Source organism: Sphaerodactylus townsendi, linkage group LG01, assembly GCF_021028975.2.
Source record: "Sphaerodactylus townsendi isolate TG3544 linkage group LG01, MPM_Stown_v2.3, whole genome shotgun sequence".
Lineage (NCBI taxonomy): Eukaryota > Metazoa > Chordata > Lepidosauria > Squamata > Sphaerodactylidae > Sphaerodactylus > Sphaerodactylus townsendi.
Window position 1 is genome coordinate 189012287 of NC_059425.1, and position 26430 is coordinate 189038716.

A 26430-nucleotide genomic window follows, 5' to 3' on the forward strand; every position below is an offset into this window, starting at 1 on the left:
AGGACTAGCAGAAAAGTTTTTCTTCACTGTGAAGTACAATTCTGAATCCACAAGACTCAAATACTGAGACTTCTACTTTAGCCAAACTTACCTTAAACTCCTGGTCTGGGCTATCAATAACCGACTTTGGAGCGGTGCCAGGGACAGAATTTGCCACCTGGGGCTGAGCTTCTGTGAGCTTCTTCAGCTTCAAATCCACCAACTTGCTATTCTGGTCAGCTACATAAGCAAAGACCACAAGACAGCAGAGTGAGATGCGTTTGGAGGCAGAGTCAACATATCAATTTAACAGAGATTAAATTTGCATTGCTCTACTTAAAATCTTAAAACTGGACAGCTGAGATGAAACTGGAACTCATTGCTTGGAATATGAGGAGCATTCCTCATTTGTCCAGCAGTGGCCAAAAGCGCCTTGTATCTGTGAGAACCTCTCATCAAGTCCCTCCTTCCGTAGACTTGGCTTATCTGGCCGTGTTGATCCATGGTTCTGTCACTTCATGGCTGGGCTACTGTAACATGCTCCTCTTGGGCTGCCCTTGAAGATAACCTGGAAACGTCAGCTGGTTTAGAATGGAGCAGCCCCATAACTGTCAGGGCTCAGCTGATGGGGAGAGCCAGAATGGTGTAGGGGTGAAGAGAAGTGGAGAATCTGGAGAACCAGGTTTCAGTCCCTACTGCTCTGCATGACGCTTGCTACCCTGTTTCCCCGAATATAAGACATCCCCTGAAAATAAGACGTAGTAGAGGTTTTGCTGAAGTGCGAAATATAAGACATCCCCTGAAAGTAAGACGTAGCAAAGGTTTTGTTTGGAAGCATGCCCGACGAACAGAACACAGAAAAATAAGACATCCCCTGAAAATAAGACATAGCGCATCTTTGGGAGCAAAAATTAATATAAGACACTGTCTTATTTTCGGGGAAACACGGTAGGCAACCTTGGGCCAGTCACGGTTCTCTCAGAACTCTGCAGCCCATGAAGAAACAGGAAATGGCAAATCACCTCTGAACGTCTCCTGCCTTGAAAACCCCACAACACTGCCATGTGACTTGGATAGCAAGTCACTTGGACTTGGTCACAAAGTCACTTGGACAGCAAGTCAGATGTGACTTGGACAGTAAAATCACAAAACATAGTGGAGGGGACCATGTCTTGCCCATCTCTGAACACCTAAACTGGCTGCCAGTTTGTTTTCTAGTTCAATTCAGGGTGCTGGTTATGACTTTTGAAGCCCTTCATGGCCTGGAGCACAACTTTCTAAAGCTGTGATGACGAACCTTCTCGAGACCGAGTTCCCAAACTGCAACCCCAAACCCGCTTATTTATCACAAAGTGCCAACATGGCAATTTAACCTGAACACTGAGGTTTCAGTTTAGAAAAAACAGTTGGCTCCAAGGCGCATGTTACTTGGGAGCAAGCTTGGTGGTAGTTGGTGGCTTTGCTTTGAAGCAACTGTGCAGCGCTTTGAATGGGTGAATCACAACCCTAGGAGGGTTTACTCAGAAGCAAGCCCCATTGCCAGCAACCGAGCTTACTCCCAGGTAAAGGATCATGTGTTCGTTCTTCCCATGAAAATCAGTAGGGCTTAACAGCGCTTAACAGGGTTACCTACACTGCTTCCCTTTGAGTCTTCTTATAGGAGAGAATGGGGAGGTATAAATCTGAACTAATTTTCTTCTTCTGGTCATTTTATTTGGTTTCTCACTTGCAGTGTTTTCATTATTGCTTTTAAGCAGCCTAGAGCCTCGAGTATAAAAGGTTTAATAAATAAAAATCAAAAGCCCCTATATATCTTAGGTGTTTACTCTTGAGCCCACTTCTCCATTCCCATCTGCTTCAGTTCCTTCAACTAGAGTATTTGAAAGATGGAGCCTATAGTGACTTCAAGAAAAGGCATACTTAGGTATAAAACAGCTAGACTTGAAGAAGAAGAGTTTGGATTTATACCCCCCCTTTCTCTCCTGCAGGAGACTCAAAGGGGCTTACAATCTCCTTGCCCTTCCCCCCTCACAACAAACACCCTGTGAGGTAGGTGGGGCTGAGAGAGCTCCGAGAAGCTGTGACTAGCCCAAGGTCACCCAGCTGGCATGTGTGGGAGTGTACAGGCTAATCTGAATTCCCCAGATAAGCCTCCACAGCTCAGGTGGCAGAGCTGGGAATCAAACCCGGTTCCTCCAGATTAGATACACGAGCTCTTAACCTCCTACGCCACTGCTGCTCCTGAGTCCAGAAGCACCTTAGAGACAAACAATATTTCCGAGAAACAAGCTTTTGAGAGTTAAAGCTTCCTTTGTCTGATTCCCTGGACAAGGTCAGCTTTGACTCTCAAAAGTTCATGCCCCAAAAATCTTGATGCTCCCTAAGGTACTGTTAGACTTGAATCTAGTTGTTCTACTGCAGACCATATTAATTCCACTGGAAAGTCTTTTTTAGGAACTTTATTCAAGACTGATTAATTGCACAAACCTGATTGGACAATAAAGGTTCTCCTGTACAGTATGCTTCATACATACTTACCATTCGATGCTAAATATAGTTATTTCTTCCACACAGAGGCGTAACGGGGGGAAATGGCACCCGGGGACAACACCTGCTCCAGGCGCCCCCTGGCCCCACATCCCACCATTCTTGGGGGTGGGGCTTGGGGGTGGGGGCAGCTTGGACAGGCACCACAGTGGCAGGCTGGCTCCTGGGCTCCGCAGGACCTGTCCAAGCTGCCCCCCCTGCCTCCCTGCAGGCTGCCTTCTGCCCTCCCCAGGTCCTGGGGAGGGAAGAAGCCGTCTTGCAGGGAGGCAGGAGGGTAGGGCACCGTGGTGGGCGGCCCAAGAGGTGGCCTGCCACCATGGTGCCCATCTAAACTGCGTCTGCCTCCGAGGGCCTGAGGAGGGAAGGAGACGGCTTGGATGGGCGGCGCATACTGCCCAAGGGGACGGGTGGGGGGTCAAATGACCCCCAGGCACCGCGGGGGAGGAGGGGTGGGGGGGCAATTATACACACCCCACCAGTGCGCCCGGGGTCATTTGACCTCCCCATTCCCCTGGGCGGTACACCCCTGCTTCCACATTGTGACTTTCCCCACCACGATTTTGATATATCATGGGGTCAGCATAAGAAATTAAACTGAAATGTTGGGGGAGTTTTGCAGAAGCCTAAGACAACACGAAGGCTAGCAGATGACACAGGAGAAGTTTAGAAATTCGGAAATGCATAAAACCTTGGCACAGTGTTGCACAATATCAGCATGTTTTATCTTTTAATATCATAAATATACACCATTTCTTTTTAAAAGGTAGAACAAAAGAAAAATAAAAAAAATCAGACTTATTCTCCGGTATGAAGAGAGGGCCAATTTTTTTTTTAATTTCCAGATTGTGGGGGCACTGTGCCCCTGACCCTGGCGATGTGGAAGGGATAACTACAATTAGCTGAAATTAAGTCTTACGGAATTCGGTGGGACTTCATTCCAATTAACCATGCTTAGGACCACACTCTTCATAAGTCAGCAAACTGCTCGGATTAACGTCCAAGAAAATTCTAATTAGAACACTTGTACTTTCATTATTCAGCGAATGCAACCTTAATTGATTACTTGCAGGGCATAACTTTGCTATACTGTTTCAATTGCCCACAAATATTGCTTGGCGAGTTGGCAGCATATCCATTTCAAAATCACACAATAAATATTGCTGAGCAGAGTGTGGCTTGGACCCAGAAGAAGAAGAAGAAGAAGAAGAAGAAGAAGAAGAAGAAGAAGAAGAAGAAGAAGAAGAAGAAGAAGAAGAAGAAGAAGAAGATGAGAGGAGGAGGAGGAGTTTGGATTTATATCCCCCTTTCTCTCCTATAGGAGACTCAAAGGGGCTGACAATCTCCTTGCCCTTCCCCTTTCACAACAAATACCCTGTGAGGCGGGTGGGGCTGAGAGAGCTCTGAGAAGCTGTGACTAGCCCAAGGTCACCCAGCTGGCGTGTGTGGGAGTGTACAGGCTAATCTGAATTCCCCAGATAAGCCTCCACAGCTCAGGCGGCAGAGCGGGGAATCAAACCCGGTTCCTCCAGATTAGATACATGAGCTCTTAACCTCCTACGCCACTGCTGCTCCTAAGAAGATTTCTTCTTCCAAGGTGTGATTTTTCTCTCCTCCTGCTGATACCAAACTGTCTGGGGGGGGGGGGCTGTCCCCCCAGAAGAAGTATTTTGGGGGTATTTTGGGCTGCAACAGGAGAGGAAATTTGTGTGCTGTGGACAGAAATCCTTCCATTTGTTGAAACAGTCCACTGTTTCAACAAATATACTGTGTTCCCATAGATATGGCTCACATTAGACTAGAGGAGTAAATCTAAGAGAACCAGTACCTGGAAAGGATAATTTAAAGGTGTAGCCGCAATGAGACCAATCTTGCAGTCTTGTTTTCTTTAATAAAATCAGCAGACAAGTAAAATATAACTAGAAGTGGCAGAAATTTGTACTGGTTTATCTGCCTGGGAAACCGGCATCCTGTTACTACAATATTGCTCCCTCAAAAGAGACACATCGTCCTTCATAACTGACTTCACTTCCCAACGATCAGTACTAAGACATTTGCTTGGTTCACACATAATGCTAAACTATGGTTTGGTGCCACAGGAATAAGGGCTCGGCTCTGGTATTCCCTTCTCCTGTCATGCGCTGGGATTTATGTATCTGCTTCTCACATTCAAGCAGAGCTTCTTGAGCCATTACACCAGACGCAGAAAACTATGGCTGGCGATTCCCCACCAAGCTAGGACTGCAAACCAGGTTCAAACCGCGGCTTGCAGTTCTAATTTGGAACAGAAATGCAAATAACAGTTTTACTTGATAACAACACGGCTTCTGCTGAATCTGAAGTCATTAATTGACTCTGAGGATGCAAAGAGAAGGGTGAGAAGGGTGAGAATCCTCTACATTATTACACCATACCTTTCTACCTTGCCTTATTCATATTCTTTTAAAATGTCCATACTGAATCAAAGCTTTAAATGGTCACCCCCTCTCCTACAAATTTTTTGCCTTTACTCTCAATCCTTGATCAAAACAAGCACAAGTACAGCTGCAACCTCACCTGGAGTGCTCGTACAAGCAGAAATCCACTCCCAGCTTTATGAATACACTAAAAGACTTCCAGTGCCCAGACTTAGATGGCCACGGCTAACTCAATCTCGTAAGATCTTGGAAGACTAAGACCACCAAGGAAGTCTGGGGGTGTGATAAGCGAACGCAAATTACGTCCGAAAGTTTCTTGCCTTGGAAATCCTATGGGGTCGCCATAAATCGGCTGTACCTCGGCAGCACCGCTATAAGATTTTCATTATTGCCAAAGCTGGAGTCATTGCAGACATTATAAATGCAGTCAAATTCCATATTGGAATGATGGAAAGAAAAGCAGACTAATTTTATGCAGCTCACCTGTACTGATGTGTAACATATTGAACGGAAAAACCTACCCCAGTATATACTCGTGTATAAGTCGACCCGCATATAAGTCAAGGCACCTAATTTTACCACAAAAAACTGGGAAAACTTATTGTCTCGCGTATAAGTCGAGGGTGGGAAATGCAGCATCAATTGAGGCATCAGTAGGTTAAATGTTTTTGAATATTTATTTCAACGGAAAACAGTAAACTGGCTCTGTAAGTGGAAAAGAGGGTCAACAAGAACAATATGGTATCAACAATAACTTTAAAAGTACAAAAACCTTAGCTCAACCAGCAACCAAGCTAAAACACAAGAGTTAAAATCCTTCAAAACTGGATTCCTCATCATCATCCGTATGCCCAAATGTAACCCAACTTAGATTTTAAGAGGGATATTATCAGAAATGAAAAATCTACTATTAGCTTCCATTGTAAACAATGGGGGATGGGGCATCTCCTTTGGGGGTCAATAACTTTGGATCCCCTGACCCAAACTTCACCAAACCTGGCTGGTATCATAAAGAGACTCTCCTGATGAGACCAGCCAGGTTTGGTGAAGTTTGGTTCAGAGGGTCCAAAGTTATGGACCCTCAAAAGGGTAGCCCCATCTACTAATCGCTCCCATTGAAAATAATGGGGAATGGGGGCACCTCCTTTGGGGATCCATAACTTTGGACCCCCCTGAACCAAACTTTACCAAACTTGGCTGGGATCATCAGGAGAGTCTTCTGAGGGTACCCTGAAATTGTGGTGCCTCCAGCATAAAAACCGCGCCCCCTGCTGGCCGGCAAAGTAAAAACACACAAAAAATTTAATGACCCGCAAATAAGTCGAGGGGAGCTTTTTCAGCATTAAAAATGTGCTGAAAATTTCGACTTATACATGAGTATATACGGTATGTTTCTTTATTTATTTTATTTTATTTATAATTACATTTGTATACCGCCCCATCCCCTGAGGGATGTTCATAACGACTTCAGTCCTGAGTACTTAAGAGAGAGCATCCTGCCCCCTTTGGAGGTAAAGGTGGTAGGGGCAAAGAGTCTTCTCAACAGTGACCAGATTACTACTTGGATGGGAGATCACCAAGGAAGTCCAGGACTGCTATGCAGAGGAAGGCCATTCTCTGAAGGTCTCTTGCCTTGAAAACCCTCTTGGGTTGCCATAGGTCAGCGGAGACTTGATGGCACTTGACATGACCTTAAATGGGGCTGTTGAGAAGTTCATAAGTTGAGGAGTTCATAAGACATTTTTGAAGAGTCGCTCTGAATATAAGTCTTATAAAAACACGACACTTGTTACCTATTTGCTTCCAGGTTCAAACCAAGAAGATGGCTTTCACCAATCAATCCCTTCACAAACTGGGACCCACAAGCTTAAAGGACTGGGGCTTCCCAGACATGCTTGTTAAGCCTCTACATTCAGCATAGCAGGATCTTCTGGTTGTCCTCTCTCTCTAGGTCAGGGGTCTTCAAACTATGGCCCTCCAGATGTTCATAGACTACAATTCCCATGAGTCCTACCACTTGGCCATGCTGGCAGGGGCTGATGGGAAATGTAGTCCATGAACATCTGGAGGGCCATAGTTTGAAGACCCCTGCTCTAGGTTGTCCCCTCCCTCCCAGTTCTGGGATTTTGGGGAGGCTGCCCTGTTGCTGTGGGCCAGGCCTCCTGATTTTGACAGACAAGCCCTCCACCCAACTGGAAGGTAAGAGAAAACTTCCAAAATAAATACATATCTTTGTAAAATAATACAGAACTAAACTAAGGAAGTCCTGACCTGCATGGCCCAGGCTAGCCCGATCTCATCAGATCTCTGACGCTGATCAGTCCTGATTAGTACCTGGACGGGAGATAATCAAGGAAGTCCAGAATTGCTATGCAGAGGAAGGCCATTCTCTGAAGATCTACCTTGCCTTGAAAACCCTATTGCAGTGATGGTGAACCTTTTTGAGGCTGAGTGCCCAAACTGCAACCTGAAACCCACTTATTTATTGCAAAGTGCTAACACGGCAATTTAACCTGAATACTGAGGTTTTCGTTTAGAAAAAATGGTTGGCTCTGAGGCGTGCGTTACTCAGGAGTAAGCTTGGTGGTAGTTGTTGGCTTTGCTTTGAAGCAACCATGCAACTCTTCAAACAGGTGAATCACGACCCTAGGAGGGTTTACTCAGAAGCAAGCCACACTGCCAGCAACCAAGCTTACTCCCAGGTAAAGGATCACGCTTTAGTTCTTTGCATGAAAATCAGTGGGGTTTAACAGCACAACAGGGTTACCTACACTGCTTCCCCAAAACTAGGTCTTAGGTTTAATGCTAATAATCGAGCCTAGCGGCCCAGGCCAGCCTAGATGTGTGTGTGTGTGTGGGGGGGGGGTGATTTCCCCCCCACATGATGAACTCTGCTTGTGTGTGCCCACAGAGAGGGCTCTGAGTGCCACCTCTGGCACCCGTGCCAGAGGTTTGCCATCACTGCCCTATTGGGTTGCCATAAGTCAGCTGTGACTTGACGGCATTTTGCACACCCTTAAATGGGGTTGATAAAAGTCATTGAGTGGAAAACTTCACCGGCCTTTTTTGAAGAGCCTCTCTGAATATAAATCCTGCTTACCTAATAAGTATGAATGGTGAAGCTGCAAACTTCTAAAAACTTAAGTGGAAGCCAAGATAGTGTATCGGTTAAGCGACTGAGCTGAGAATCAGGAAGGCCCAACGTTCAAATGGGCTGTGGCTCAGTGGCACAGCTCTGCTCAGAATGCGGAGGGTCTCAGTTTCAAACCCCGGCATCCCCAGTTAAAAGGACCACGTAATAGACCAGGGGTCTGCAACCTGCTGCTCTCCAGATGTTCAAGGACTACAATTCCCATCAGCCCCTGCCACCATGGCCACAGGTTGCAGACCCCTGTACTAGACGATATGAAAGACCTTTGCCTGAGACTTAGGACAGCCACTGCCAGTCGGAGTAGACAATATAGACCAGTGATGGCGAACCTTTTCAAGACCAAGTGCCCAAATTGCAACCCAAAACCCACTTAGTTATCGCAAAGTGCCAACACGGCAATTTAACCTGAATACTTAGGTTTTAGTTTAGAAAAAATGGTTGGCTCTGAAGCGTGCGTTACTCGGGAGTAAGCTTGGTGGTAGTCGGCGACTTTGCTTTGAAGCAACTGTGCAACTCTTCCAACGGGTGAATCATGACCCTAGGAGGGTTTACTCAGAAGCAAGCCCAATTGCCAGCAACCAAGCTTACTCCCAGGTAAAGGATCGTGCTTTAGTTCTTCACATGAAAATCAGTGGGGTTTAACAGTGCTTAACAGTGTTACCTACATTGCTTTCCCAAAACTAGGTCTTAGGTTTAATGCTAATAATCGAGCCCAGCGGCCCAGGCCAGCCTAAATGTGTGTGGGGGCACTCTGTTTGCTTGTGCCCACAGAGAGGGCTCTGAGTGCCACCTCTGGCACCCGTGCCATAGCTTCGCCACCACTGATATAGATCTTAATGGACCAATGGTCTAAGGAAGTTCCATGTGATTACCCTCCACTGGAATACGGGGATGAAAAGATTGGCTGCCTTACAGGATTGATGGATAGGGTGAAGACATGTACCTCAAAACATTCTGGACACCCTAAAGCATTACATAAACGCCAAGTGACACAGAAACAATAGCTTGCCCGAAACCAAAGAAAACACCCAACTTCCAACTGCAAATAAAACAGGAGGACAAGAACGCAATTATAAGGGAAAGGGCTAGAGAGGTCTGATAGCATCTTTCTTGGATGCCTGAACAGTCCGGAAATAAATATTTTAGAAGAGGCTAACCAAAGCGTTTTATAAAAATAATGCACGAGACCAATATAGCCGAAGTCTGATTCAGGCAGGAAAGTTATTAATCTTCCGCGAACCAGGGAAAGATTATTGGCTTGCCATAAATTAATACCCCCTGCATTTTTCTTCCAACAATTGTTTCTACCATTATGTTCCGAACAGAGATAAACCTGGTTTCAGACCAAATTGCAGCAACTGATGAAACGGGGGGATTCTTTTAAAAATTCATTATTGCATTTCCATGCTGAGGCTAGGCTATCCCGACATTCAGCTGCTTATAGCTTATTATACGTCCCAGAGGGTCTGCAGAATAAATAGCTGTGCACAAGTTCGGGAGAGCGGAGATGTTCTTACAGGGCGACCGGTTTGAAACAGGGCAAAAACACAAGCTTGCAGAGATGTGAAAACAGAGAATGGGGTCGGAAGTGCTGTGAGCAGAGAAGAGAACTCAGAACACTCTCCTCTTGCTACAGCCAGGTTCTGGTGGTATTTGGGAACTTTTTTTGTTGCTGACAAGTCACAGCTGACTTCTAGCAACCTTGTGTGCTTTTCAAGGCCAAAGATATTCAGAGGAGGCTTGTAATTGTCTGCCTCCGCAACGCAACCTTGGTATTCCCTGGAGGCCTCCCATCCAAATATTTGCCGGGGTCAATCTGGCTTAGCTTCTGAGATTTGACAAGATGAAGGTAGCCTGGACACTCAACTGAGGTAGGCACGATGTGGGATCTACAGTGGGAGGTGGGAATTCGTGAAAATTGTTATCTCCTTTTGCTCCAACAGAAAGCAAATATTGCATCCAGCCCCAGGAGCCAGCGTGGTGCGGAGGTTAAGAGCAGGTGCACACTAATCTGGAGAACCGGGTTTGATTCCCCGCTCTGCCACTTGAGCTGTGGAGGCTTATCTGGTGAACAAGATAAGCTTGTGCCAGCTGGGTGACCTTGGGCTAGTCACAGTTCTTCTGAGCTCTTTCAGCCCCACCTACCTCACAGAGTGTTTGTCGGGAGTGGGGAAGGGAAAGGAGTTTGTAAGCCCCTTTGAGTCTCCTTAGGAGCAGGAGTGGCATAGGAGGTTAAGAGCTCATGTATCTAATCTGGAGGAACCGGGTTTGATTCCCAGCTCTGCCGCCTGAGCTGTGGAGGCTGATCTGGGGAATTCAGATTAGCCTGTACACTCCCACACACGCCACCTGGGTGACCTTGGGCTAGTCACAGCTTCTCGGAGCTCTCTCAGCCCCACCTACCTCACAGGGTGTTTGTTGGGAGGGGGGAAGGGCAAGGAGATTGTCAGCCCCTTTGAGTCTCCTGTAGGAGAGAAAGGGGGGATATAAATCCAAACTCTTCTTCTTCTTCTTACAGGAGAGAAAGGGGGGATATAAATCCAACTCTTCTTCATTTTTTTTTTACTTTTCAAAAACAGCCTTCCTAATAATAGCAGTCAGATCTCAGGGGACTGTACAATAACAGATCAGGATCTCAGCTCCATATGGAGTACTGGATATTAACTGAACAGAAATCTATCCACTAGAGTAGTTGGCTGAGATTTATGCAACCTTAAAATCCAAACCTTTTCTCCAACAGTCATCAGTCAGAATCCTCAGCCTGGGTCAAAGACATATTTATATCAAATAGCACCTTCTCAAGAACGCCCAGCAAAATCATTTTACAGATGCTAATAGCCATCAGCCTCATAACCATCTGTGCTATCACTAGCATGGATCGAGCAGGTAAGAAAATGCTGCCGTTGTTACAGGAACTACAGCTGACTGAAATCGCGATTGTCCGGTTCATGCATTACAAGAGCTTATCCCTAAGGATATGTGGGACTCTAAGGTACCTCTGAATTTGGGGTGGGGGACGGGGGTCGGGGTTAATGGGATCCAACGTACTATGAGAGCCAAAGTAGCATAAGCATTATGTTTCAGTTGGCTGGTAAAGCAACGTAGTGGGTGCATTTACTATGCTTTGTGTTTACATATTTAACCCACTGACAGGGAAGGGGCTGTGGCTCAGTGGCAGAGCATTTGCTTGGCATGCAGATGGTCGCAGGTTCAGTTCCCAGCATTTCCAGTTCAAACGTCTGGCAGTGGGGGATGTGAAAGGCTGCTTCAATTGGCAACTTTGGGGACAGCTGCTGCCAGTCTGAGAAGACAATACTGACTTAGATGGACCCAGAACCATAGCGTGGGGGAACTGTGCCTGGGGGCACGTGTCTGCCCTGTGCCCCTGCCACGCCCCGCCCCTGCACCAGCGTGCACACGGTGCAAGACGCCACCCCCTGTCCCCTGGACGCTACGCCACTGCATGGACCAAAGGCCTGATTCAGTACAATCCACCATAGTAACAACAGAAGGGAGGTGCAACTATGAGAACAGAAGCACAATACAATTTGCACCAATTGTACAGTACATTACAATGTAACAAATAACAAAACATCCAAAACAAAGAAGCAGTGATTTTTTTTCTTTACAAAACATAAGCCCATTTGGAGGACTCAGCCAAAGAAACTGAGGCACACAAGCTATCCCCAAAGAAATTTGTAACCCTAGACAGGAAAGTGTAAAGCCATCCACATCAGAATCCTGTGTCATTTTGAAGATACATCAAGATCAGGGGTGGGCAATTATTTTTTCCATGGGGCCGCATAAGAAACAGAAAATATTGTGGAGGACCGGGCCAAAAGGCAGGGGGGCGAGGCGCTTTTGAAAGCCAAGGCAACCGGCTTCTGCAGGGCTTTCAAAGGCGCCTCGCTCCCCAGCACGGCAAGGGGACCAGTCAGGGTCATCTGGCGGGCCGGATGTGGCCCGCGGGCCGTATAATGCCCAGGTCTGATCAAGATTGAACTTTACCCATAGTTGGTCAGTCTGGCAGCCTTTCAAGAGAACATCTTACGTTTCTGTAAAGAATTACTGCTTCTTTGTTTTAGATGTTTTGTCACAGTACACGAGAGTGTGATCAAACTCAAGAATCTGAATGATTAAGATTTGAAAATCTACAATTAGAAATGCATATTTAAGTAAAATAATTGTTTTTCTATCCATTGTGATAGACAGTTGCGCAATACTCAGTACTCTGGACTGCTACCCTTTGGCACAACCCTTTGGTACATGAGGCAGTTTCATGTGTTCAGGTGTTCATGCATGAGACTCAGTTCTAAGTCCCAGATGGTGACGTTCCCACTGGTCATTTCCGTGTGACTTGTTTCATGGAATACCAACAGTAGCTTGTGCTACTAGTTAATTAGGAGTGTCAGTGACAATAAACAACAGTATCCATAGTCAAATTTAAAATAAATAGTGTTGATAACAAATGCACTTCAAGAACCAAAGAAACTGTGAATTCTATCTGGCGCTCAATCACCCAAAGTTAGGTCAGAGAAATGTTTTCACATGCCGTTTCAGAGATATTAGAAACAGAGATTTATATCCGTCGTATGGGGCAGTGCAACGAAACTGTTAATGAAAAGCAAATTAAGGAAAGGGTTTCAAAGGTTGCAAGCAAACACAATATTAGACAAACACATTACAAAAAACAGTGATGATGAAAATATGGTTAGTCATGCAATAGACACGAGACAGCCATTAGTTGAATTACCATCAGAATCAAGGTCATTTTCTAGGTTAGTATGTTGATCTTCGTCGCTGGTAAGAGCACATTCAGGAATCTCCTCATTAGTAACTATCTCGGCATTATCATTCCCATCCTCATCTGTAGGAACATGTAGTAATACAGTTAGTGCTTTTTGCATTGTACATGCACTATGTCAATAAATAAAATTAGTATTTTAGCACAACAGCTAAACACAACACATTCACCTGCAGCATAGAAAAGAAGAGGCCTCTGAAATGTAGTCATTGATTTATTCTTTAAAAAAACCTTTCAGTTATGAAAATAACTACGATATATATTACAACAGAAACTAAAAAACAACATTGTAGTACTTTGAAGCAGGAGAGCTCAACATGGTACCCGTGGCCCCATGCTGTCCATCAAGTGCTTTCAGGAAGTGGGCGGGGCCAGGCGGGGCTTTTGTCCTGCAAGATTTTAAAGGCATCCTGCAGATTTTAAAGGGATTCTGCCTGAAATATTGAAGAGTTGCTATTAGAATCATACATCACCTGGCACCCTGATATTTTGTGGTTTGCAGTTGTGCTTACTTTCTTTCAGCGGCGTATCTAGGCAAACTGGAGCCCAGGGACAAAACCTGAGTTTGGTGCCCCCCCCATATGGGTGGCCACCCTCCCCCACCACGGTCAAACAATGATTTTTTTGAACCAGCTCACAAAACACCTCCCACCCCCAGCAAAACATACATGGCTCTCTCCCCACCAACTCTTTTCTAATTATGTCCTCACACCAACCCTATGAGGTAAGCTGTTAGCCTGAGAAACAGCTCCAAGCCAGTGCAAGTAGGTATTAAGCATGTCAATCTCTCACAAATCACCCCCAGCAAAACATTTACCAAACAAATGTCAGCATCATCTCTCACTAAACACCTCCAGAGGAATCCACCCCCAGACAGTATCACTTTCAATGGTGTTTAAAGTAGGGAGCCCAGATTCTCCTTTTAAATCCACCTTAAAGGGAGAATCTGGGGTCCCCAGTTAAAACAACATTGATATGTTTTGTCTACCTCACAGATGAGGGTGGGAGGTGCATTAGCATTTTCAGTTGCATCTGCAGTTGCGTGTTTAATGCTTTCAAACAGGTAAACTTCCACGTGCATTTTTATTTATTTTATTAAACTTCTATACCGCCTTTCCCCTCTTGGGCTCAAGGGGCTGTAAGAGTGTGTGGGCCCCCCTCACTGTCCCATCAATCAAAGAAGCTTGTTTGTGGGTACATACAAGATGGCCTTTTCAGCGGCAGCCCCACAATTATGGAGCAACCTCCCCAGTGCGGTGTGCACCGATCTACTCATTTTGGACCTTTAGGAGGCACTAAAGATGGTTTCATTTAGGACTGCATTTGATTAAACCTGCCCTACTGTCATTCTGGGCCTGCCAAAACGCACAAGACATGCCCGGGCATGTCTGGCTGCAGCTGGACTCATATTAGCATTGCCCAAAACCAGAGGCCCTGCCTTTTGTTAGATCCAGTTTGGTAAAAATCTTGCCCTTAGAGAGACAGCCTATCAGGTCCTTGATGAGTGGCAAGGGTATTTGTTATGCAAAGAAACAACATTGAGCCCCCGGTAGTCTGTGCAGTCTGAGGGACCCATCCTTTTTCTTCCTGAATAAGACGGGTGCCCCCATGTGCGAGGTGGTTGACCGGATAAAACCCCGCTCCAAGTTCTTGTCAATAAATTCCCGTAGGGCCGATACTTCAGTCGGGCTCATGGGTGTGGAACAAGGACTCTCCTCGGTTTACCACGCAGCCACAGACGGCCAGACCGAACGTACAAATGGGGTCCTAGAGCAATACCTGCGTTGCTATGTAAACCATCATAATGACGACTGGGCGGAAATACTGCCCTATGCTGAGTTCGCCTACAACAACTCGGTGCACTCCAGTACTGGCAAAACCCCTTTCCATGTGGTCTCGGGGCATGACCACAAACATTTCCCCTTGACGGGAGATCTCCCGCCCGAACTGGGAGATCTCCAGGAATGGGTGGCTTGTATCCAGGAGTCCTGGAAAACAGTCCAGGAGGCGCTGCACAAGGCCAAAGCGGACTACAAGAAATTTGCCGACCGCAAGCACCGGCCAGTGACTTACAAAGTGGGGGACTTGGCTTATGTAGCCCCAAAAAACTTGAGGGGTTTACTGGGCACCCAGAAGTTGGGGCTTAAGTTCTTGGGACCGTTTAAGGTAATCCGGGCAACCCTGTCGCTATGGAGTTAGAACTGCCTAAAAACTTACGTGGCGTGCACCCTGTGTTTCATTCCAGCCTCCTCAAGAAAGCGGAGCCAGACGACAAATGGCACACGACCCCGCCGCCGCTGGAGCCCCGCCTGGTGAAGGACGACCTCCATCACGAAGTTGCCAAGATTTTAGACTCCTGCTTGCACTGAGGCCGCCTCCAGTACTCGGTGGCTTGGACTAATTTACCCCATGGGTTCAATGAATGGGTATCTCAAGCGCATGTGCGCGCCCCGTTTAATAAAGGCTTTCCACAAAGCGCACCCTGATCGACTGGGTTGGGGGGGGGGCTTAAAAGGAGCAGAATGTCAGGCCCCGCCATTCTGGGCCTGCCAAAACGCACAAGACATGCCCAGGCATGTCTAGCTGCAGCTGGACTCGTATTAGCATTGCCCAAGACCAGAGGCCCTGTCTTTTGTTACTGCAGTAATGTCGTCAATGGAGTCCACTGACTCTCCTTACTCGCCCCTTCCTGGGGAGAAGCTAAGCCATTCCCAAAACAATGTATCTACTGTATTGTCGAAGGCTTTCACGGCTGGAATCACTTGGGTGCTGTGTGGTTTCCGGGCTGTATGGCCGTGTTCTAGCAGCATTCTCTCGTGACGTTTCGCAGATGCAGTTGAAATGTCAGGAGAGAATGCTGCTAGAACACGGCCATACAGCCCGGAAACCACACAGCACCCAAATGTATCTACTGCAACTGTGTTCAACTGTCCTTTCTCGTGCTGATATGGGGGGAATGCAAAGGTGGGGGGTAACTGACTGTAGCTTTAAGGTTTATACTAGGGCCAGGGAGCTGGGGCTTCAGTCTCAGCTACCTGACCATAGGGGTCAGACACAGTTCTGATGAAGCTCCTGAAGCCATTCTCGAGTCTTGTTATTGACTGGGGTACCAAACCCTTACACCTATCCAGTGATTATAAATTTTGATTTTATGTATTTTTATGTGATTCTGTACTTTATTTAAATGTAAGCTGCCTCGAGCTCTGTAAGGAAGAAAGGCTGCTGACTGTTTTAAATAAACAAACTATAAATCAGTGTTTACCAACCTTTTTGATGTCACGGTACCCCTGACCTCACTCTTCATATCTCACGGTACCCCTGCCATCCCCCCACCTTCCCTTCCCAGTGCCCCTGCTTGCACCACCCCACCTTCCCCTCCCAGGGTGAAGGGAAGAACTGGGGGGGGGGGCAGGAAGTGGCTGCTGACCTTGTGGCAGGCCCTGTCCTTGCTGGCGCCAGCAGGAGACACCACAAAAGTGAGGGGGGGTTAGCATTGCCACGGTACCCCTGGGACATGCTCACGGTACCCGAGGGTACCACGGAACCCTGGTTGAAAATCACCGCTATAAATGATAAAACAGGCTTTGGAATAGCCCACACGTTTGCCACTCAATGAAAATCTGAGCATAAGAAACTGCAGATCGCTATTCAAGCTCAACCAATCCTTCCTAGAAGGCCAAAATTTTCATATACAGTGGAACCTCGGTAATCGTCGCCTTCGGTTTTCGCTGGTTTCGGTTTTGGCCGGTCGCCCTTGTTTTTTTGCCTCAGTTTTCGCTGGGTTTTTTGCCTCTGTTTTCGGTTATGCTGTTTGTGTAAATTTACGCTTTTTGCGTAAATTTGCTACACTGTTTGCGTAGCGCATGCGCAAACGATGTAGCTTCGGTTTTCGCCGAGCATCGCCGGATGGATTACCAGCGAAAACCAAGGTTCCACTGTATATAGTAACAAAAGGAATAAATTAAGGAAAGGTTGTAAGAAGCATTCTCCTTTTCCTGTTACAAGCTGACAAAAATTCAAAGGCAAACATCATGCGAACAACGGAGTCCGGGAAGGCAGACTTGATTTTTTCAGTCTAGTTACCCAGAGTTAGCTTATCCTGTTCCTTTTTGTTCAGCTCCAAACAGCAGGAATAAAACAAAAATCAGAGGAAATGCTTGGAGCTGATGTTTGAGCAGCTGACATTTGATTGCTCCGAGCAAGAAGACAGCTTCTTCACTGATCATTATTTATAAAAAACATTTAGAATATTTGAGATGTTGAATAGGTACAAAATCAAGCAGTTCCCTCTCCTCGGGCCTGCAATGTATTTTAAAAAATCAGAAGAAAAGGAGAGGGTCGAGAAGGGGAACTCAGAGGATGAGAATACCTAGAGGGACTCAAAATACCTAGATTTGAGATTGGTATCACCTTAGAGACCAGAAAGATGTCAAGAGTCTCTAAAATGCTGCTGGATTTAAAGCTAGCAGTTCTACTGCAGAGTAACATGACTACCTTCTGAAACAACCTTCAGGGAAAACAGAGGCGTAGCGCCCAGCGGGATGGGCGGAGCAGCGGCAGAGGTGTGACTGAGCCGTGGCAGGGGCACTCCTGGGCAAGACGGGGGCGGGTGGCACCATGGCGGGGGCCAGGCGCAGTTTCCCTTCGCTTCGCCCCTGAGGGAAAACCGTTCTGAGATGAAGACCCAGTCATTATCAACGACACAGGTTAGAGAAGAGAACCTGGTTAACAGACCTCTGAAGTGTGAGGCAAGGGCATGGACATGGCCCACCCACCCTAGCGGAGGGAGAGGAAAGGGAGGGGTGGCATGCAAGGGAAAGGGAGGGAGGGGAGGAAGGGTGGCATGCAAGGGAGGGGAGGGAGGGAGGAGAGGGAGTGAGGGTGGCATGCAAGGGAGGGAGGGAGGAGAGGAAGGGAGGGTGGAATGCAAGGGAAAGGGAGGGAGGGGAGGAAGGGTGGCATGCAAGGGAGGGGAGGGAGGGAGGAGAGGGAGTGAGGGTGGCATGCAAGGGAGGGAGGGAGGAGAGGAAGGGAGGGTGGCATGCAAGGGAAAGGGAGGGAGGGGAGGGAGTGAGGGTGGCATGCAAGAGAGGGGAGGGAAGGAGGGAGGGAGGTGTGACATGCAAGGGAGGGGAGGGAGGGGAAGGGGACCCGGCATCTGGACTTGGCCCACCCTAGTGGAGGGAGAGGGAAGGGAGGGGTGGCATGCAAGGGAAAGGGAGTGAGGGAGGGGAGGGAGTGAGGGTGGCATGCAAGGGAGGGGAGGGAGGGGAGGGTGGCATGCAAGGGAGGGGAGGGAGGGAGGGTGGCATGCAAGGGAGGGGAGGGAGGGAGGAAGGTGTGGCATGCAAGGGAGGGGAGGGAGGGGAAGGGTTTCTGTGAAGCAAAAATATTGCTATTCAATATTTTTACCAATGACTTGGATGATGGAATAGAGTCCATGCTAATCAAATTTGCAGATGACACCAAATTAAGGTAGCTTATACCCCAAAGGACAGGGTCAGAATTCAAAATGGCCTGGACGGATTAGAGAGCTGGGCCAAAGCTGGCAAAATAAATTTCAACAGAAATTACTACACTTAGGCAGAAAAAAAACTAAATGCACAGATACTGGATAGGTGACACTTGGCTTGACAACAGTACAGGTGAAAGGGATCTGGGAGTCTCAGTAGATCACAAGCTGAATATGAGTCAGCAGTGTGACGCGACAGCCAAGAAAGTCAATGCAATTCTTGGCTGCATCAACAGGAGTATAGTGTCTAGATCAGGGGTCAGCAACCTTTACCACTCAAAGAGCCATTTGGACCCATTTTCCACGGCCCTGAAGATCTACTGAGCCGGAGAGGTGGCTCCGCATAGAGCCGCCTCCAGTTCAGCTCCTCCACTCTGTAGGGCCTGCCTAGTGCCGCCGCCTCTCGCACTGCAGGAGGCAGTGGTGCCGGGCAGGGAAACCCCCTCTGCCCGACATGATGGCTGCAGGGATGGCAGAGGGGGGGATGGTGACTGATCTGGAGGGAAACGCCCATGCTCCCCTCTGACCTCCAGGGATCGGAGGGCAGTGTGGGTGTGTCCCTCCAGCCCTCAGAGCAGCGCTGGAAGGAGAGGTGAGTGGAGGGGACGTGAAAAGCGGTGCCCTCACGCACGGAGCCCCCTCCAGTTCAGCCCCTCCACTCACCTTTCCTTCCAGCGCTGTTCTGGAGGGCTGGAGGGACATGCCCACACTACCCTCCGACCTCCAGGCTAGGCAGAGCCGCAGTATAAAGCTGAAAGAGCCACACGCGGCTCTGGAGCCACGGGTTGCAGACCCCTGGTCTAGATTGAAGGATGTAATAGTACCTTTCTATTCTACCTTACCTTACCCTGAAAAACTGTGTCCAGTTCTGGGCACTGAAATCCAAGAAGAATATTGAAAAAGGTGGAATGTGTCCAGAGGAGGGTGACCAAAATGGTAAAAGGTCTGGAATCCGGCCCTATGAAGAGAGACTTAGGGAGCTGGGGATGTTTTGTCTGGAGAAGAGAAGGTTAAAGGGTGAAACGATAGCCATGTTTAAATATTTGAAGGGATGTCATGTGGAAGAGGGAGCAAGCTTGTTTTTTGATGCTTCAGAAACTAGGATACGGATTCAAGATGGGAGTTTCCCCTCGCTCCGCCTCTGCACACACTGCGATTCCGCACCACGGTTCAAACATATTTGGTGGTGGTGGTTGGAAAAGCTGTCAAATTGCAGATGCCTCCGGGTGACCCGATAGGGTTTTCAAGCCGAGAGACTTCAGAGGTGGTTTGTCACGCCCTGTCTCTGTGCAGTGACCCTAGACTACTTACGCGGTCTGGGACCCTCGTACCTACGGGACCGTCTGGCCCCATATGTCCCAACTAGGCCTCTGTGTTCAGCAGAGGCCAATTTAATGGTGGTCCCTGGCCCCTCCATGATGCGGCTGGCTTCCACTCGGGCAAGGGCTTTTACGGCTCTGGCCCCTGCCTGGTGGAATGCTCTCCCTCCAGCTGTCCGGGCCCTGCGGGACCTTAATGTGTCCCGCAGGGCCTGTAAGACTGAGCTATTCCGCCGGGCTTTTGGGGAGGCCAGCCACTGATGCCCCCCTTTTTTCAACAGCTGGGGCCCTGTTGTCCCCCATATAGAGGAGTTTTAGCTGCTGGACGCCATCTGTATTTTATGATTGCGTGCTGTATTTTAATGTGGGCCAATACTAAATGTACGGTGTTGTCTGTTTATTTGCTTATTTGTTTTGTTTATTTGTGGTGAACCGCCCTGAGCCCTCCGGGGGAGGGCGGTATACAAGTTTAATAAATAAATAAAATAAATAAAAATAGTCTCCCATCCAAGTACTAACCAGGGCCACCCTGCTTAGCTTCCAAGATCCGACAAGATTGGGCTAGCCTGGGCCAACCAGGTCAGAATCAAATCCGATGTAGGCGAAGTAACAAACTCCTTATTGTCTAGGCACCTCCATTCAGACATTATTATAAAACTGGAGTTAGACTGAAAGTTTCCCAAGCCAGGAAGCTGTGACCCAACTTTTGTTTGTTCCTTGAATCTAAACAGAAGGATCTGTGTCCTGGCTATAAGGTTAAAATATTTTGTTTAAAAGAGCTGCTTTTGGTGCAAAATTACAACCACAGAACTTCAGAGAGCCAGCGTGCTATAGTGATTAAGAGCAGATGGACTCTATCTGGCCTTGATTTACCAACTCCTCCACATGAGCAGCAGACTCTTATCTGGTGAACCAGGTTTGTTTCCCTGCTCCTCTACAAGGAGCCTGCTGGGCGACCTTGGCCTAGTCACAGTTCTCTCAGGACTCTCTCAGCCCCACCTGCCTCATAAGGCGTCTCTTGTGGGAGAAGAAGGGAAAGGTGTTTGTAAACTGCTTTGAGACTCCTTATGGTGGAGAAAAGTGGAGTATAAATCCAAACTGTCCCTCTTCCTCCACATGAAGCCTGCTGGGTGATCTTGGGCCAGTCACAGTTCTCTCAGGACTCTCTCATAAGAACATAAGAACATAAGAACGAGCCAGCTGGATCAGACCAGAGTCCATCTAGTCCAGCTCTCTGCTACTCGCAGTGGCCCACCAGGTGCCTTTGGGAGCTCACCTGCAGGATGTGAAAGCAATGGCCTTCTGCTGCTGCTGCTCCCGAGCACCTGGTCTGCTAAGGCATTTGCAATCTCAGATCAAAGAGGATCAAGATTGGTAGCCATAAACCGACTTCTCCTCCATAAATCTGTCCAAGCCCCTTTTAAAGCTATCCAGGTTAGTGGCCATCACCACCTCCTGTGGCAGCATATTCCAAACACCAATCACACGTTGCGTGAAGAAGTGTTTCCTTTTATTAGTCCTAATTCTTCCCCTCAGCATTTTCAATGGATGCCCCCTGGTTCTAGTATTGTGAGAAAGAGAGAACAATTTCTCCCTGTCAACATTTTCTACCCCATGCATAATTGTATAGACTTCAATCATATCTCCCCTCAGACGTCTCCTCTCCAAGCTAAAGAGTCCCAAACGCTGCAGCCTCTCCTCATAAGGAAGGTGCTCCAGTCCCTCAATCATCCTCGTTACCCTGGTCTCGTTGCCCTGGTCTAGATTCTGAGAGAGTCCTGAGAGAACTGAGTCCTGAGAGAACTGTGACTGGCCCAAGATCACCCAGCAGGCTTCATGTGGAGCCTCATAAGACGTCTCTTGTGGGGAGAGGAAGGGAAAGGTGTTTGTAAACTGCTTTGAGACTCCTTACGGTGGAGAAAAGTGGAGTATAAATCCAAACTGTCCCTCTTCCTCCACATGAAGCCTGCTGGGTGATCTTGGGCCAGTCACAGTTCTCTCAGGACTCTCTCAGCCCCACCTACCTCATAAAGTGACTGTTGTGGGGAGAGGAAGGGAAAGGAGTTTGTATGCTTTTTTGAGACTGCTTATGGTTGAGAAAAGCAGGATATATATCCAAACTCTTCTTCTTCTTCTTAAATCAAGGTTGCCAATGGTCAACAAAGATCTTCAGAAGAACTGCTAGGGTACACGCCTTCTGCTGCCACTGGGCCAAACTGCCACTCAAGGGTGTTTATTGGATATTGATAGGGACAAGGAGAAAGCCTGAGTACGGACGGACACAGATGGCACATAAACGTTCAGGAAAGAGGATTTGCTCCAGCAGAGAGGAGAGCCAGTATCTAAACCAACACCTGCCTGTGAAATAAACTGAAGGAAGTCTTGAATATTAAACAGGCCTAATGTGTGGCAACAGGAAGCACTTCAAGATAAAGTGGTCTTCTCTGGGGATTTTTTTTGAAAATCAAACTTTCTTTTTTTAAAGCCAGTTTAAATCCATCTGATTTGAACAATTCAAGCATTTCTCTCTTGCAATAGTATCAGGGGGAAACGTACAGAAGCGAAGAGTGAGCAGCGCGGCGGCTACGCTTACCCGGACGGATATGATAATTGACCTGTCTTGTTGCAAACCTACGGTTTTAAAAAACCGGTCACAGCACTGCTGTTAGTTTCGTAGGGCCCCAGGGTGGGAGAAAAAGGATTCTGGTACAACCCAGGAAATTGCTACGGCTGAAGCTGAAATAAACTAAGAAACTGAGAACACCGATAAAGGGAAATTTTACACATGAAGCAGAAGCAACCCTAGGTTGGGTACCAAGTGGAGAGGCAGCGTGGTACGGTGGTTCAGGCCGGCAGTCTCTAATCTGGAGAACCGGGTTTGATTCCCCATCCTCCATACGAGCAGTGGACTCTAATCTGGTGAACCGGGTTTATTTTCCCACTCCTGCACAGGAAGCCTGCTGGGTGACCTTGAGCTAGCCTCAGTTCTCTCAGAACTTTCTCAGCCCCACCTTCCTCACAAGGTGTTTGTGGTGGGGAGGGAAAGAAAAGGTGACTGAAAGCTGTTTTGAGACGATGGTTCCTTCCGCACATGCAAAATAATACGTTTTCAAACCACTTTCACAACTGTTTGCAACTGGATTTTGCTATTCCGCACAGCTTCAAAGAGCACTGAAAGCAGTTTGAAAGTGCATTATTCTGCATGTGCGGAATGAGCCTTAGTGTATATATATCTGCTGAATCGGAGACGTGATTGTCAACTTGTGTTGATACAATTCTGGAAGGGCCAGAGTGGTGTAGTGGCTGGGAGTGATGGACTCTAATCTAGAGAAACGGGTTCGATTCCCCACTCCTCCACATGAACAGTGGACTCTTATCTGGTGAACTTGATTTGTTTCCCTGCTCCTTCACATGAAGCCTGCTGGCTGACCTTGGGCCAGTCCTAGTTCTCTCAGAACTCCCCCAGCCCGACCTACCTCACAAGGTTTCTACTGTGGGGAGAGGAAGGGAAAAGGAGTTTGTAAGCCCCTTGAAACTCTTTATAGCAGAGGAAGGCAGGGTATGAAGCGAAATACTTTTCCTTCTCTTTTAGGTTTATATCATCTCAAGTGTGGCTTAAAAAATGTAAGCTCTGATCCTACAGAACATGAATTCAGCTTTGCTCCATTAATGATAACTGTCTTTTCTTCCTTCTACTCCAGCGATGTCTAAGTTACCTGAAACCATTCTTCTGTGGGTTTAGTGAACCTTTGGGAATATAATGGGGGTCAATAGCAGGGTCTGCAGTGGGAGGGGAGAGTCAGCAAAAATTGCCCCTGCTCCCCCGCTTCCATGAGCAGAGGTGCAAATGGAAAGGCAGTTCAGTATTCAAGCGGTTCGTAACCGTTCAGCAGTGGCGTAGGAGGTTAAGAGCTCGTGTATCTAATCTGGAGGAACCGGGTTTGATTCCCAGCTCTGCCGCCTGAGCTGTGGAGGCTTATCTGGGGAATTCAGATTAGCCTGTACACTCCCACACATGCCAGCTGGGTGACCTTGGGCTAGTCACAGCTTCTCGGAGCTCTCTCAGCCCCACCTACCTCACAGGGTGTTTGTTGTGAGGGGGGAAGGGCAAGGAGATTGTAAGCCCCTTTGAGTCTCCTGCAGGAGAGAAAGGGGGGATATAATCAAAACTCCTCCTCCTCCTCCTCCTCCTCCTCCTCCTCCTCCTCCTCCTCCTCCTCCTCCTCCTCTTCTTCTTCTTCTTCTTCTTCTTCTTCTTCTTCTTCTTCTTCTTCTTCTTCTTCTTCTTCTTCTTCTTCATAAACAGAGATCAATTAAGATTGTTTTGTGAGCAGTTCACTTTTGGCATTCCTGGAAAGACTGGAAGCAAACAACCAGTAACTTCTCTTAAAGATAAATGGAGTCCCCTAAGCAAGGACCGGGTCATTTCTGATCCATAGGGTGATGTCAGACAGACAGTTTTATTACGGCCATTAGGCCAGCAAAAAGAGAACAAAAAATAAAATAAAATTATACACTTGTACAGAAACCTATACGCAAAAATATAATCCGCTTGTAACATTATTACAATCACCATCATGCAGTATGGCTCTCTGTCCTACCCTGGATCTACGCTTATTATGTGCCAACATACAAAATTTGGCTACCTGCTGAGATATAAAGGAAACTTGGTCTTCCAGTAAAATTCTTACAAGAACTGAATCCGGATTGACTAGGAGTGAATTTGTGTAATGAGTTAACAGTGTATGAATTAAAGACTTCCTTTCCATAGGGCAGTGATGGCGAACCTTTTTGAGACCAAGTGCCCAAATTGCAACCCAAACCCCACTTATTTATTGCAAAGTGCCAACCCAGCAATTTAACCTGAATGCTGAGGTTTTAGATTTAAAAAAAACGGTTAGCTTCCTCTTCCTCCACCCCACCTTCTCAAGCAGGGGCCAGCCTGCTCTAGCCTCCAGCAAGTCCCACACACACCGCTCTGTGCCTCTCTAGCATCTCTGCCTCCTCTGTGCCCCTCCCCCTCGGGCAGCAGCCACCTGGAGCACAGGCACCAGGCCCGCCAGCCGAGTCCTCCCTGCTCATTGTGGTGCGTGCATGTCGTGCTTAGTGGCCCAGGCCAGACTAGATGTGTGTGTGTGTGTGTGTGGGGGGTGATTTTCTGCTCCCCACATGATGAACTCTGTGTGCGCGTGCCCACAGAGAGGGCTCTGAGTGCCACCTCTGGCACCCGTGCCATAGGTTCGCCATCACTGCCATAGGGTGATGTCACACCCCAACATTTATTACGCAGACTGTGTGTTACAAGTAGTTTGTTGTTGCCTTCCCCAGTCATCTACATGTTACCCCAACAAGCTGGGAACTCATTTTACCAGCCTCAGAAGGATAGAAGGGTGACTCAGACTTGAGTCAGCTACCTGAAACGGACTTCTGTCGGGATCGAACTCAGCTCTTGAGCCGTGACTGCAGTACTGCAGCTTATCACTTTGCGCCACGGGGCTCGTTATTTTCCTTATTTAAGAAGAAAGATGATGAAGAGTGCGCCTTTCAGAGGACACACACCCAGTCAGTAAGAGAGAGAGAGGAAAGAGGCTACAAGACATTTTGTGCCCGTGCCAAATAAAAGATTGTCTTTGAGAGTGCTTAACAAATTCACTGAAAGTAAAAATGAGTCCAGAGGGGGAAAAACACAACAGAATCTTATTCTCTTCCTCAGCAATTTAACCGGGGGCATAAAATGGCAGCTGGAAAGGTAATACAGCCTGCAACCCTTTCTGCTATCAACTTCTGCGAAAAAACAAATGTGGAGAAAGGAGTAGGAAAAAGAAAATCGCACGGAGAGCGGTAAAACGAACGAACGAAAAGCAAGGTGAAAAATGTCAAGAGACAGCGTAAGTGATCAGACTTCATATTATAACAATCGCTCAACCTGTTGAAACACGCAACGCTTGAATGTGGGGTTTGCTACTTCCAGCTAAAATTGTGCTAATATCAAAGTCTGGCCCAAAGCATTTAATCAAAGTACTTTTAAACAAGCTATGAATAGTTGTACGGAAGCAACTGGAAGCAACAATTTTCAAAAGGGTTAGCTGTCCTGTCTGTACATTGGGAAAAAAAGAGCCAAAGAGAATTCATTTTACAAATGAAATCAGGGCCCAATACCTGGATAAACGTAGGGTTTAAACCACACATTTAGCTGCACGTGCATTCAGTGTAACACAGTGGTGGGATCCAAACATTTTAGTAACAGGTTCCCCTGGTGGTGGGATTCAAACAGTGGTGTAGCACCAATGGGGATGGGCGGGGCGCCACTGACCCGGGGGCGTGGTGAGGGCATTCCGGGAGTGGGAGTACATTGCTGGAAGGCGAGGGTCCTTGGAGTGGGGAAAGCGAATGCCGCAGGCGCGCATGAGCTGCCACGCACACCGGTGCACCTCCTGCTAGACTGCTTCAAGTTCTGCATGCTACTGCTGAGGAGCGGAGGAGGGGCATAAGTATGACAAGAATCATGTGGCAAAATCACCAATTAGTAACCCCCTCTCGGCACACACAAATAATTAGTAACCTACTCTCGGGAACCTGTGAGAACCTGCTGGATTCCACCTCTGGTGTAACAAGAGAATTACTCACTGCACGTATAAATAAAATCCAAGGCACACAGGGTGTACTTATGTTCACCGTAACATGCGAACAGGGCTTATCTTTTT

General features: G+C 47.5%; 1 protein-coding gene across 6 annotated transcripts in view; it reads right to left on the minus strand.

Annotated features, from left to right (window-relative positions):
* EHBP1 (EH domain binding protein 1) overlaps positions 1 to 26430 on the minus strand; it is a 453701-nt gene that overhangs the window by 67181 nt on the left and 360090 nt on the right. For 3 of the 6 annotated variants that reach the window (XM_048501820.1, XM_048501815.1, XM_048501805.1), the window contains 2 exons: positions 12845 to 12958; positions 92 to 219 (listed from right to left, as the gene is read on the minus strand). In XM_048501820.1, the coding sequence (XP_048357777.1) occupies positions 92 to 219; positions 12845 to 12958 (242 nt within the window). The remainder of the gene's footprint in view (positions 1 to 91; positions 220 to 12844; positions 12959 to 26430) is intronic. The other 3 variants (XM_048501846.1, XM_048501837.1, XM_048501827.1) reach the window with 1 other exon arrangement.